Source organism: Lonchura striata, chromosome 6, assembly GCF_046129695.1.
Source record: "Lonchura striata isolate bLonStr1 chromosome 6, bLonStr1.mat, whole genome shotgun sequence".
Classification (NCBI taxonomy): domain Eukaryota; kingdom Metazoa; phylum Chordata; class Aves; order Passeriformes; family Estrildidae; genus Lonchura; species Lonchura striata.
The window spans coordinates 58,819,029-58,834,273 of NC_134608.1; the positions used below are offsets into that span (position 1 = coordinate 58,819,029).

At 46.6% G+C, this 15,245-nt stretch overlaps 1 protein-coding gene across 6 annotated transcripts in view; it reads right to left on the bottom strand.

Moving 5' to 3' along the window:
• The window catches only part of BTBD10 (BTB domain containing 10), a 30,768-nt gene extending 16,400 nt beyond the window's left edge, over positions 1 to 14,368 (bottom strand). Inside the window, exons 1-3 of one of the 6 annotated variants that reach the window (XM_077784378.1) lie at positions 14,302 to 14,368; positions 13,631 to 13,665; positions 5,176 to 5,334 (exon numbers count right to left, since the gene is read on the bottom strand). In XM_077784378.1, the coding sequence (XP_077640504.1) occupies positions 5,176 to 5,276 (101 nt within the window). In that variant the 5' untranslated portion in view covers positions 5,277 to 5,334; positions 13,631 to 13,665; positions 14,302 to 14,368. The remainder of the gene's footprint in view (positions 1 to 5,175; positions 5,335 to 13,630; positions 13,666 to 14,301) is intronic. The other 5 variants (XM_077784380.1, XM_077784379.1, XM_077784381.1 and 2 more) reach the window with 5 other exon arrangements.
• Between the last annotated feature and the right edge of the window lie 877 nt (positions 14,369 to 15,245).

Here is a 15,245-nt window from a genome sequence, read left to right on the forward strand (position 1 = left end):
TGAGTAGAGTGTTCAGTTGCCAAAGGGATTTCTTAAAGCAGCAAGGACTTAACCTTTAGGAGGGAACACATTCACACCTTATGACTTCTACCAAGCTCCCAAACACAAGACTTTCATAAAAGAACGTTGGTTGCCTTTATTTATATACCAATTTCTGCTGCATTTTCAACATGGATGTTGAATAAAAATCAAACTAAAACTCACAGTAATATTATCCTCCTTAGAATTGGAAAGGGTCTCCATTTATTAAAAAATAGTTTTAGAAGTTCAAATTCAAAAGAACTAAGACCAAACACAAACTATGTAGCCATTACAGTTTCCATTCTCAGAAGTACAAACAAGAGTTGTCCATAAAAATTCTAGTTTTGAGTATACTCACTTCTACAGTGCTTTGTGTTCCAATTAAATGTGCCAAAGTGCACCACAAATAGTATCCAGTAACATTTGGGAAAGGCAATTTGGGTGCTGAAGAGGTTCAGGAGGATGTGGCGTGTGCTTTTGCCCTGGAAGTTGCTATGTTTCCCTTCTCAGCAGTGTCAATAAGCTGTCATTGCAGACATGAAGGATGTCAAAAAGGAAATCAAAACCTCAGTCCTCACAACTCTAAGATCACTCACTATACACCGGGTATCTTGCAGAAGAGTAACAAACTGCTGTTTTTGGAAGTTATCACTGAGTGCAGCCCATTTTTCTGGATTCCACCACCAGCTCTTCCTCAGTTTCTCCTGAGGGCTTTCCAACCTGGTGCCTACAAAGCCTAGATGAGGAGATTTTGATCTGGCAGTGCCAGGCTGCAATTAGGCATGTTTGCAGCGACTGAAAGCAGGGGATGCACAGTATGACCTGAGCCCCTGGTAAATCAGTGGCTCATTATTTTCATGCCGTGCCTTGTGCAGGGCTGCCCCATGCTGCAAAATGTTCAACTGCAGAAATCACAGGAAGAGATATAAGACCTGCCCCACAGTGGAAAAGAGAATATACAATTTTATATTCTTCCACAGATGAGAAAGGAACTCTTCTGTTCATGTATGTTTCATGTACTTTACAAAATACTGAGATGTGTGGTCCTTCCACTCACTACCCATGAATGCATCCTCCCAGCAGGCAGAAACAATACTGGGGGGAAAAAAATCCCAGCATTTAGCATCTGCACAACAACTTCTCATCTATGGATGAGATTTAAAAAGCAACTGAAGATTTTCAAAGATCCAAGAGTCATGGCAACAGAATCAAAGCAGAGTCGCATTTTGTTCATAAATGCAGTAGTGCAGGCAAGACTTTGGATCTAATAATATCTAAACAGAATGAACAAATAAGAAACTGTCAAAAGGGACTAAAACAGAAGCAGACTTAGAAAAATCCAAGACAAATCTTGAAGAGGCAAATTTAAGCCAAAGGTTTTTCACCACAACTCTAGAAAAAGCACTCAGTGCAAGAGAATTAACGTTTTCCAATAACAACCAAAATTCCAACACTATGGAGAAATGATACGTAATTTAAAACTAATAACTAAGGAAACTAGTTTAAAAACCTAATAACTGATGAAAAATTGAATAAAAAGTACAGAACAGCAACACCTAATAATGAAAATATGAATGCAAAAACCATTTATTTAAACCTTCACCACTGAACATATGGTTCCTGAACATGTTCTTCCTCTTATTCAGGTACTTAAATAAAAAGCATCTGCAAGAATTTTCTGTAATAGCTTAGACTAACAAGACTGTTTGTATGATTATTTAGTCATCTTTAACACCATATAAATTAATCCTGACAGGCTCTGCAGATTTATACCAGGGGTCATACACATTATATTTTTAGTCCTTATTTTCCACATCTCTCCCTTCTGAGTTTTCCCTTCCATTGCCCATCTTGGTACAAGTAAGAAAAAGGAGAAGAGAAAACAGTACAACTTGGCAGATTTATAAAACTGGACACTCCCTAAACCAGAAAGAACAGGATATAATGCTAATCTGTACAAGGATTCAATCTATTCCCCTCTGGCCAGTTCTGCCCCATGTCCTCAGCCCCAAACAGACCCATGGCTTTCCTTACTGCCGTACAAGCCCTACACACAGGGCTGCTCAAAGCCCTAGATTATGTTTTCTATGAGTCAAGAAAATTATCTAAGCTATTTTAAGAATGTTAAGGCCGGAGGATTAAATACTCCAAAGCACCAAGAAATGACAAGCTAAGAATCTATCTCCTGCATTACTCCTTTGTTGAGATTATTTGTTACAAAGCTCTTATTTCACCATCATGCTTTCCAAACCAGAAATATTCTCTTTCTCAATTATAACAAGGTGTATTTTGGGTAAGACAAGACTGGAGTACTCAAACATTTTAACATAAAAATTCTAGTTATATTATTACAACTTATGCTTCCAAATGCATTTTTCCCCTCATACTGTATTTTTCACATAGACTTGCACTTGTCTGGAGGAAAAAGTGTCAAGTTAGAAACAATATTAATATGTCCATATTCAGCCACACAAAATCCAATTATTTTGTTCAGGCTTTTGAATAAAGTACCCCATTTTCCAGTAATTAGATTCTCTGAAGTAATCCAGTATCTCAAAGGAATAAGGTAACAAAATATTTATCCTTATTTATCCCTTATTCCATTACAACAGCAAACTATTATTTAGAATCTCATTCTCAAAAATTTCCAAAAACACTTTATTTGGGGGAAAAGAATTTAAATGATCTGATGTTAACTTGAGTACTATATTGCTAGCATACAGTTTCCATAAAAATGCTGTTCAGCATTGGAAACAAATTGTGTTTTGCCAGAAATATGTCCAATAGCTGCAATTATCTTTGAGGCATAGATTTCCTACCTTTTGACGTGTGACCCTTGAATTCAGATTGCATGAAATTATCAACAGCAGCTTTTCTGAAAAGCACAGGCCATGGATTTCCTTGAGCTAACTCCTCTCTGCATCAAATAATCTTTGCAGAAAGCTGCACAGCTTTTTATTGAAACATTTCCCCAGCATAGATAATCCACCCCAGACAACACACGGTCAGACATGTGTCCTGTTCCTCTGGGTTGGACTTACCCAGCTCCAGCTTCCAGCTAACATACTTTATTTCAAACTTGCCTGCTGACTACAGCTCATCACAATAATTTCTGTGACTAATCCAGAAGTCATTCTTCAACCTTTGGGTTCTCCCTGTCTCAGGAGATACTCGGTAAGCTTCTGGACCTTCAGGGCAGATGTTGATTAGAGGCAATTCTGAACTGCTGACACCAGACTTGCAGTAACTCCACTGCCCACCCAAGAGCCCTCCCAACCACATGACATTGCTGGAGACTTGTGCTCCTCACTCTCCCTGTGGTGGCAGTGCCATGTCCTTGACAGCTGACAAACACGGCTGTGTCCTTGGCAGGAGACAAAACAGGCCTGTGTCCTTGGCTCCCTGCTGAATTCGGGTGTTTGCAGGTGTCAGACCCCTCAGACCACAGCTGCTAACGAGCCCTTTTCAGGTCCTAACAGCCCCATCACCCGTATCAGTTTTAGGTTCTATTCCAGACCCCTGGTCATGGGAGGTTCAGAGCTGAACCACCTGGACTGGGCTCAGCAGGAACTGCCCAGCCCTCACTCCCACACAAAGCCCTGTCCTACCCACTGTGCCACACTGGAATCCTAAAAACAGAGCAGCATCAGCTGCCCCCCAGACACCAGCACCTGAATAAAAACATCAGCTGCATAAAGCTACACCCCCAAACCTACCTTGAATAAAAACATCAGCTGCATAAAGCTACACCCTGAATAAAAGCATCAGCTGCATAAATATACACCCTACAAACCGACCCCGAATAAAAGCATCAGCTGCATAAAGCTACACCCCACAAACCTATCCTGAATAAAGACATCAGCTGCATAAAACTACACCCCCAAACCTACCCTGAATAAAGACATCAGCTGCATAAAGCTACACCCCCAAACCTATCCTGAATAAAAACATCAGCTGCATAAAGCTACACCCCACAAACCTATCCTGAATAAAAACATCAGCTGCATAAAGCTACACCCCCAAACCTATCCTGAATAAAAACATCAGCTGCATAAAGCTACACCCCACAAACCTATCCTGAATAAAAACATCAGCTGCATAAAGCTACACCCTCAAACCTACCCTGACCTGCAGCACCAGCCACCCTCCTCGGGTCTGCCTTAACCACTCCATTATTTACATCACAGGCCTCTAATTACATGGGCCTCCCCATGAACCTTTTAATTACTGCTGCATTCTTTTGTCCTGCCCTCTTGAATTTCTCACAATCATTCAAGAATTCATGGCAGGAAAATAACCCACTGTATTAATTGCCTAGAGAATACTTTGGACAACACTTGAGTCCAGTTTTGCACCTATATAAGTAAAATGTGAAGTGAGTTGCTGGTATTGAATATGCTCCTTAGCTCTTTCCCTATCATCTTGCCAGTAGCTTGAATAACTAACAATTTTAGTTCATTTACAGAGATGTTTCAGTTATATTTAGCACTTCTAAAAGGGCGAAGTACTAGAAAGATACACACTTATTTGGATGCTTAAATATCTTTCCAGCAATATGTTTCTTCTCATACATTTGCAAGGTGACTAAGTGCTTTGCTTAGTTCATTTTTGAACACTGTACACTTGAAAAACACGAATTAATTTCATCATTTTGTCAAATCAAGAAGCATTTTAAAAAAACATTCTTACTGTGAGGGACGCAAGCAAAAGCAAGATATGACACACAGCTTAACAAAGAAAGTGCGACAGAGAGTGATACTGGCATGCAAGCAACTATTAGTTCTCACCATGGACTAGCTGCACATATCTTAGGGATGTAACTCCTAGCAAGCATCCCCAAAAAATCCTATATTTAATCACTCAGTTGGTGTTTTGATATGCACACAAGGCAGTCAGGTTTGGTTTTTTTGTTGGCTTTTTTTTTCCTTTTTTAAAAAAGGACTAAAATGCAACCCATGGCAAAACAAATCTAAGCACAGATAGGGGAAGCTGACAAATCAGGTCAGAAAACATCTTTTAAAATAATTAAGAAGCATTCCTTTGAAGAAGAATTACAACGTTTATGACAGGACTTGCCACAACCAGATACAGTAGCCTTTAGGATGGACTTTGAGTGTAGTTTTTGAGATGCAATAGATGGGACACAGCACCTACCTTGAATGTTTACAAAGTTTACGAGGTCTATTATGCAATTTCCGATCCCAATTCTCTGGATCACTGGAGTTACTGTCATAAGGATGAGGCCGTCCTGCCATTCCACTGCCAGCTTCCTCACACTACTGCTCTGAAAAGCACACATGCAGCACTCACAACCTACATTAAGAGAGCAGTGTTTACCTTTAAGTAATGCCACACAGGAAAAAAAAGTCAGACATGCAGAATTTAGTGTTGTTAGGTTTTGATTTTTTAAATGCAGATTACAGAAAAACAGGATATGCTGAAGCAGAAATTGCATGACAATAATATTTTACACATTTTCCTGATACCTGCACTAAAAAGAGTATTTTGTTATAAAAAATATAGTTCCATAAATGCTGGCAGGCAAATTAAATTTTGCAACAGTTAAATTCACTGTGTCCAAACAGAAAAGTCACTGGTTATAAAACACAAGACAAACATATCATGATTTTCTTTCAAATGTATAAAGTTAATTAAAAGGAGGATCCCAAGTGAAGAACAGAGACCAACAGTTTTACAAATTGAATGGCTGACCAAGAGGAAAACAGAATTAACATTTATATCTGAGTCCTCACTACAACATGGAATCAACAGCAATCCTTAGAAACACTCAATGTGGTCCAGTTTCAATGACTTTTCCAGAGAAGTCACAAAACCATAATAAAAATAGATACAATAACTACCCTTCCTTAAGTAGGGTCTGATGCCATGTTGAACTCCCTTTAGAATTCTCTCACAGCTCAAACCCCTGTGGGACTGTCAACAGACAGCCAATCTCCAAAGACTGGTGGTCAATCATACCTCTAAGTGACACTTGTAGCAACAGGGTTGGACAATTCAGCATGATCTGGTTACAAAAACCATAAAGCAGCCACAAGTGAGCAGCTGATGACTGCACAACATCTGGAAAAAATTTGAATTACAGACAGATAAACCTTCCAAGTAATGGGAAGTCTATTATGCTTCTTTGCAATTCTAAGCTACATATTGTAGAAACATTGTCTCTCTACCTCAACCTTCTCTTAATAGACTTGTATTACATTCAGTGAAACTTACCCTATGTGGAAGTGAGTCCCAAAGCAACTGAGACCGCTTTAAAACATAGTTACTTCTCAAATAAACTGTCCTTTAAGTCATGGAAAATGGAATAGCTCTCCTGGCAAATTTAGATTCTCCTAGCTAAATTTAGACCCAAAAGTTCTTATTACAGGGGAAGAAGAGAACAAGCTTCTTAAAAATGTTGGTTGCATCCAAGTTTTGCTTTCATGTTCAGTTTTACCCAGGCAAACAGGTTTAATACAAGTATACAGTCTCCACCACAGGGTTGGGTCTTTTTCCTGTTATAGTTTCTATAATGAAATGCACTTTGATTGGAAGAGTCTTATGGTCAGGTGTCCACATAGAGTCAGAAAAAGGAAAAAAACATTTTATTTAAAATTACAGGAAATACTCAGCTTTCTCATTAAAAAAAAAAAAAAAAAAAAAAAAGTCCTGATAAGCATTTCATTGTGTATTACCTGGATAGTCAGGTTGGCAAACCACAGTCAATGTGTGAGGACATTACACAGAGAAGGCTGTAGGATCTATACACATTTTTCAGAAACAAGGAGAACCCTACAACCTTTTGTGTTAGAACAGAAAAAGTATTATTAAGGAGACTAGGAGAAGGAAGGCTGGTTTCTAAATCCAGAAGCAGTCCTTCCCAACTGAGGTGCAATAGCAGGCACACAAGCCATACAAGAATAAAGACACTCTGTATCCTGAGTTGAAACAAATTGTGTACTTTAGATTGAGCCTCTCCTCCCCACCAGGCACACAGTGAGCCTTGCTGCCCGTGGCAACACCAGCGTCTGAACACAGAGGTGGGAGCAGCAATGTCCCAGGGACACCACAGCTCCCACCTCTGCGTGTCCCAGGGACACCACAGCTCCCACCTCTGCCAATGTCCTAGGGACACCACAGCTCCCACCTCTGCCAGTGTCCCAGGGACACCACAGCTCCCACCTCTGCCAATGTCCCAGGGACACCACAGCTCCCACCTCTGCGTGTCCCAGGGACACCACAGCTCCCACCTCTGCCAGTGTCCCAGGGACACCACAGCTCCCACCTGTGCCAATGTCCTAGGGACACCACAGCTCCCACCTCTGCCAGTGTCCCAGGGACACCACAGCTCCCACCTCTGCCAGTGTCCCAGGGACACCACAGCTCCCACCTCTGCCAGTGTCCCAGGGACACCACAGCTCCCACCTCTGTGTGTCCCAGGGACACCACAGCTCCCACCTCTGCCAGTGTCCCAGGGACAGCACAGCTCCCACCTCTGCCAGTGTCCCAGGGACACCACAGCTCCCACCTCTGCCAATGTCCCAGGGACACCACAGCTCCCCCCTCTGCCAGTGTCCCAGGGACACCACAGCTCCCACCTCTGCGTGTCCCAGGGACACCACAGCTCCCACCTCTGCGTGTCCCAGGGACACCACAGCTCCCACCTCTGCCAATGTCCCAGGGACACCACAGCTCCCACCTCTGCCAATATCCCAGGGACACCACAGCTCCCACCTCTGCCAATATCCCAGGGACACCACAGCTCCCACCTCTGCCAATATCCCAGGGACACCACAGCTCCCACCTCTGTGTGTCCCAGGGACACCACAGCTCCCACCTCTGCCAGTGTCCCAGGGACACCACAGCTCCCACCTCTGCCAGTGTCCCAGGGACACCACAGCTCCCACCTCTGCCAGTATCCCAGGGACACCACAGCTCCCACCTCTGCCAGTGTCCCAGGGACACCACAGCTCCCACCTCTGCCAATGTCCCAGGGACACCACAGCTCCCACCTCTGTGTGTCCCAGGGACACCACAGCTCCCACCTCTGCCAGTGTCCCAGAGACACCACAGCTCCCACCTCTGCGTGTCCCAGGGACACCACAGCTCCCACCTCTGCCAGTGTCCCAGGGACACCACAGCTCCCACCTCTGCGTGTCCCAGGGACACCACAGCTCCCACCTCTGCCAGTGTCCCAGGGACACCACAGCTCCCCCCTCTGCCAGTGTCCCAGGGACACCACAGCTCCCACCTCTGCCAGTGTCCCAGGGACACCACAGCTCCCCCCTCTGCCAGTGTCCCAGAGACACCACAGCTCCCACCTCTGCCAGTGTCCCAGAGACACCACAGCTCCCACCTCTGCCAATGTCCCAGGGACACCACAGCTCCCACCTCTGCCAATGTCCCAGGGACACCACAGCTCCCACCTCTGCCAGTGTCCCAGGGACACCACAGCTCCCACCTCTGCCAGTGTCCCAGGGACACCACAGCTCCCACCTCTGTGTGTCCCAGGGACACCACAGCTCCCCCCTCTGCCAGTGTCCCAGAGACACCACAGCTCCCACCTCTGCCAGTGTCCCAGAGACACCACAGCTCCCACCTCTGCCAATGTCCCAGGGACACCACAGCTCCCACCTCTGCCAATGTCCCAGGGACACCACAGCTCCCACCTCTGCCAGTGTCCCAGGGACACCACAGCTCCCACCTCTGCCAGTGTCCCAGGGACACCACAGCTCCCACCTCTGTGTGTCCCAGAGACACCACAGCTCCCACCTCTGTGTGTCCCAGGGACACCACAGCTCCCACCTCTGCCAGTGTCCCAGAGACACCACAGCTCCCACCTCTGCCAGTGTCCCAGGGACACCACAGCTCCCACCTCTGCCAATATCCCAGGGACACCACAGCTCCCACCTCTGCCAGTGTCCCAGGGACACCACAGCTCCCACCTCTGCCAATGTCCCAGGGACACCACAGCTCCCACCTCTGCCAGTGTCCCAGAGACACCACAGCTCCCATCTTTGCCGATGTCCCAGGGACACCACAGCTCCCACCGTGCCACCCCCAGCTCCCTCCCCTGCTGGGGCCTGCTTCCATCCACTCCTGGCTTTGCCAAAGCACCACAGCAGCTCGGGGCTCATGGAGCACCACAACTTTCTTTACAAGCTTTCCTTTCTTCCCACAAACCCTCTCTTCCCTTTAAAACCATCTAAGAGCTTTATAGACACCTCACCTCTCAGGTACACACCAAAGCAGATGCCTTAGGACAAAGAGGCACTCAGCACCTAGTTCTGATTCTTTGCATAGAGGCCAATATTTGAATTTAGCCTTTGTACTCAAAAGATGTGCAAAAGCAGCTGTTTTTCTGAGAACTGCAGCTGAAATGCCAATTGAAAGCTACTTCCTTGAATTGTCTCACACTCTCTGCCTCCTCCCCATCTTTCTCATAATGAAAATTGAACAGGAAGATGCAGTCCACACACACTTCAAGGAAAAAGCCTGCTCAGAGCAGGATCAACTCCTCCGTGTGCTTTGCTCTACAGCTCCACGCTGAAGCCCTCAAAAACAAGGGATGCCACAGAAGGACAGAAACAAACAAATGGAACTGCTTCCCATGAACAACAGCATTCCCTTCTCCCAGCTCATAGGAAACCCCAGCAGTGTCACTGATCAAGTGCCAGCCTGGCACCCAACTCAGAACCAGGGCACAGCTATGAAAAGACGGGAAACAATCCCAAGTGTCCAAAGCTACATCTTGTGAAACTTCTTGTTTAGTTTCAAGCATGTCTCACTATGGACAGCCTTCCCTCCATTCTCCACTCCACTGGATCTTAACAATTACCACTACTCTAAAAAACAATTTGCTGTAACACAGCCAATTTTTCTCCTTGACCACCGCTGATAGTGCTTTTGTGCAGATTATAAATAAACTTACTTCTCAGTTTTAAGTTTTAACATACCTTTAGACTAAAGACTATAAACAAAGAACTCTTTTGTTTTGCTCTGTCAAAAAGAGTTTATTTTTTCAATTAGAAAATGCTGCATAAACTCTGTGAAGTAACTAACCAGTCATCCTGATTAATTTTTAAGCACTTCTGCAAACCCACTTTTTCCTGCAGCAGAAAATAATGTTTCAGTTGTGGTTTGGTTTTGGGTTTTTTTTTTTTTTTTTTTTTTGCATGGATTCACACTGCAGGCAATAAACAAAGCACGTTTTGAGGAACATTCTGACCTTGTGTACTAGAAAAAAACAAAAAAACCAAACAAACAAAACAAAAAAATACATTCCTGCAAGCATACCTGGCCCCAAATACTATTCTAAGCCTTCCATGAAAATAAGGAACCACATCTGAAATGCTGCTGAAGGTGAAAAGGCACTGGGAGCACATGAAATAAAGAATCAAATTCAAATACCCTCAGCAGATCACACAACACTGGCATATTGGCCAAAGTGGTTGACATTCTGATTAGCTAATTAGTAATTTTCCAGGTGTAAAGCATGATTTCATACCCTTCTGCAGAAAGCAAATACTCCAGAGAATTAACACAGGGAATAACAGGAAATCAGGAAGCAGACCTTAATTTTCAAAGCTTTCATCAGAGACAGCTAGAACACTTCAGATTTGCTAACATCAACTTGAAGCCAGAATCATCACTAATTTATGAAAGTTGTAGGCAACTGCAATACAAAGGAATTGTAAAGACCCAGTGGGTTTGAGAAGTTAAAAGTCAATGTGGTAGAGCCACCCCAGACATTGCAAAACACAGTAATTAATGTGTTTACAGACTACTTAAGGAGCTCATGAAAGGATGCATCATACACCAATTTGTGATAGATGTTGGACAGATTATTTTAAATAATACTTAAAGCATATTCAGTTCTGTGCCATGACCAAATGGAATGCATAAAGGTTGCTGAACAGATTAAGCAAGATTCAGACAACATCAAGTGCTGGACAGAAGTGGACAACCAGTTCCATGAGATGCAGGACTTGCATTTTTCAAGGCACTGCACGCCAGCAGGGGTTATAAAATGCTCTCTGGATATCTTTCAGCAAAGAAGTAAAGCTAATCAAAACCAACATCAATGCATTTCAAGCCAGCTAGTCACACTTTAATTGCTGAGAATACCTGCAGGCTGCAAAAATCTGGAGTCTTACTAAAAATGATGATTACCATACCCTGTAATTTTGAGGCAGAGGGCCAATATATCTTCTAGCCACCAGTTCATCAGGTAGAACAAAGATCTGATGGCTCTTGCTGTCAGTACTGAGGACAACATTCAAATAGCATGTAACACTTCAGGCTTCAACTCAGCTCTGAGCTTTGGTCAGAAGCATTTCCAAAAGCAGGACAGGTTTCAGAAGTTCCTCTGCTCTAACCTGCTCCCTCAGCAGAGTGCACTGGAAAGGCAACCCAGGATAATTGGGAAGCTCCAACACACAAGTCGCCAGCAAGGACAAAACCTGGCATTAGCTGAGACAAAGAAACCTCAAGAGTCAGATTGAATATTTAGACTTTCTGTAAGGGGTGACAGTCTGCTTCACTGCCTCTAGTCGTCAAAGCACAAAAGCAGCAGCAAGAGAAAGCAACATCCAAGTCAGATTTACCAGGAATGCAAGCATGGTGACATTACATCCTAATTAAGAAATACAGTTCAAAGGACACATGCTCATAATGCAAACACCACATACCATGGAAATCCATACCTGTCAAGTGAGTTTCTTGCAAACTAGCGCAGACATCAGTCACAATTCAGCCACATAAAATAGCTTTATAAATCATCATCACCGAAATGTTATCAAACTGACACTGATTAAAGCACAGCTCAGAGACATCCTCTGCAATACAGGCTCAACATTAACACAGCAGGTCAGGATTGAAGCTCTTCTTAATGAGCAGGTGGGGAAAAAACAGGAAAAAAAAAACCTGAGCAGCCACAGGAAGCTGATGGTATTCCTATCTACAGCAGCACAAACAACAGATATCTAGTGACTAGCCTGCAAGCTTTAACTTTTTAATTCCTAAAGGGAACACAATCATAGAAGAGCTATTTGACATTGGAAGCCTAAAAAACAAGAGGCAGGTGACTCCCAACTCCCCCTCAGTTAGGGCTCATTGTGTGAAACCTGCCCAGCTCCACCTGTAAAAAGCCAGTGAATGGAGCAACTTCTCCCTCCAAAAGCAGAATCGTGGCTCTCAGTGCAGGAAGAGGGAGCAGAGCCCAACTCCTTGCCACTGCCACTGGCCCCAGCCCTGGTGGCCTCCAACACACAGAGAGAGGCAGGCACAGGGCTCCAGCACACCAGGGATGACAGAGCAGCAAGGATTTCCTGAAGGAACAAGCAAGGTCTGCACCCATGACTGTACCCAACAGTGACAACACATCTCAGTGAAGAAGACAATTCATACACACAGTTTTTCATGCCTGAAATTAAGTCTAAATTAGCTTTTATACATATTTTAAAGAGGTACATGCTTTCATTGACAAGCAACAGCACCAGGCCAAGGTTTAAGCAACATTGCTAAAGGAAAGCTGTGCTGAAAGGAATTGACACAGAATGAGGTTCTGATTTTTGTGTATGAACACAGTACAATGCAGCCCCAGCCTGAAGCACACAAGCTGCAAAAACATAGAGTTTATAACATAGTGACAGAAAACCCAACAGTGATGACATCTGTTACTAATTTAACATACAATGTCATCCACACATCAGCTGTTCACCGTTTTCAAATGCAATTGTGCCTAAAAGGAAAAGTGGGCTTCAAGAAGGAATTTAATGTGGGACATGAAAGCTGTTTAGCTTGTTGTCTTTCTTAACCCCCAGGTTCCCTGGCATTAACACACAAACATGCTGAAAACACTTCCCAGAGCAAACAGCAACCATCTTCACAGGGGGCAACGACAAGCACAAGCAGGATGCATGGTGAGGTTTGGAGACAGAAATGGTACAAATCCAGAGGTAATACTCAAGGCTTTTGGCAATCTGGGTCTTAATAGGAAAAGAAAATAAAATATCTGATGTTTTGCAACAGACTCAGTCCAAGACACACTGGCAGACCTGCCAAATTCAGTGCAACAGTCTTCCTTAGCTACAGGGCAATGGATAAAAAAAAATGGAAAAATGATCCAGTTCCTTTTGACTGTACTTGTGCTCATGCTATAGAAATCCCAGGTATCCGACTCCAGATGATGCAGAGACACGTGTTTCAGCTCAGAAAAAAGATAACAAGTGTGCATCATCAGGTTATGACCTCTGAATAGTGAGGTTGATAATCTGAATTGTTTCTCTGGGACACTGGGTTTCTCTGGGACACTGGGTTTCTCTGGCAAATCTAAAAAGAAAATAAAGCATCTTCCAGGAAAATGATCAACAAAGCTGAAGAAACAACAGAGCTAAGTACTCTTTAAATGAAACACTGAAGGTGATCCGTGAAGAATATAGGAAAACAGAAGTAATGAGAACAGCGTCAACAGTCAAAAGGCTACTGAGAAGCCAGATTTTAACCATGTATTCGAATTTGTAAGAGGCAGCCAACAATAAAGAACAAAAAGCCACAAGGCTCAACCACTCCTTTGGACAAAGAAGCCGGACAAGTGACAGGAACAAACCTGGGAGAGGTCTGTGATGGAGCTCGATCCAAATTCTGAAAGAAAAGGGTTCTAAAGTGACACACTGAATGGGACCAGAGATCAAGAGGAAGAAGATGCAGACACGGCAGCTACAGACAAAAGCGAACATAAAGAAAAAATCTAACGACAGCCTACTGCAACAAGTAATTGTACTATGACAGATTTATCATATAAACAGCTGATATTTTCCACAAATGAAATACGGCAACATGGGGGAAAAAAATTAGAGAGACACTGAACTCATTATGAAAGCATTTGAGTGGGTAAGTGACTCTGAGGAATTGACAGAAACACCAGTGTTTCTGTACAGGCCTCACGGCGGCTGCAGGTGCTCCCAACAAACGACGCGAGAGGAAAAGCAGGAATGGCAGCCTGACTCTCCAGGATCTCCAGCCTGCTCTCACACAGAGCTCCGAGGCACGGACACATCAGTCTGCGGGGCTCTGGGCTGCGAACACCGCGGGCAGCCGGCGGGAGCCCCGGAGCCATTCCCGACCCACCTGGGCGCGCTCCGCTACCACCCGCTCCGCCCGGCGGATCTCCGGCGACCCCGTCCGACCCCAGCGGCTCCGCAGCAGGGGGAGCAGCGCCGGGATGCCGGGTGAAGGGTGCCAGAGGCCCGCCCGCCGCCCGCGGCCGCCCGCGCTCACCGGCTCCGGCGCGGCCGCTCGCCGCCGCTCCGCAGGCCCGGCCGGCTCCGCCTCTCGCGAGAGCCGCCCCCGCGCCGCGGAGGAGGCGGCGGCAGCGCCCGCGTCTCGCGAGACTGGCGGGGCGGGGCGGACGCCGTTGCCTGGGAGCGGCCGGCGGCTCCCTGAGGGCGGCGGGCGGGTGGAAGCTCGGCGGGGAAGCGGCAGCGGGCGGGTGGAAGCTCGGCGGGGAGGCACCGCGGCGGGAGGAGGGAGTTAGCGGAGCCGAGAGCGCGGCAAGGCACCGGGAGACGAGAGGCGTGCCCGCGCAACCCCCGCCGAGAGCGGGGCCGGCCGGTCTGAGGGGCCGGGCGGTGCTGGAGAGCGAGCGCCGCCCGACGGCCGCGGGGAACGGGGGAGCCGGGATCCGCTCCGGAGAGCCGGGATCCGCTCCGGGGAGCCGAGATCCGCTCCGGGGAGCCGGGATCCGCTCCGGGGAGCCGGGATCCCGCCTGAGGAGCCGGGATCCGCTCCGGGGAGCCGGGATCCGCTCCGGAGAGCCGGGATCCCGCCCGAGGAGCCGGGATCCGCTCCGGGGAGCCGGGATCCGCTCCGGAGAGCCGGGATCCCGCCCGAGGAGCCGGGATCCGCTCCGGGGAGCCGGGATCCGCTCCGGGGAGCCGGGATCCCGCCTGAGGAGCCGGGATCTCCTCTGTGGAGCCGGGATCCGCTCCGGAGAGCCGGGATCCGCTCCGGAGAGCCGGGATCCGCTCCGGGGAGCCGGGATCCGCCCCGGGGAGCCGGGATCCCGCCTGAGGAGCCGGGATCCCGCCTGAGGAGCCGGGATCCGCTCCGGAGAGCCGGGATCCCGCCCGAGGAGCCGGGATCCGCTCCGGGGAGCCGGGATCCGCTCCGGAGAGCCGGGATCCCGCCCGAGGAGCCGGGATCCGCTCCGGGGAGCCGGGATC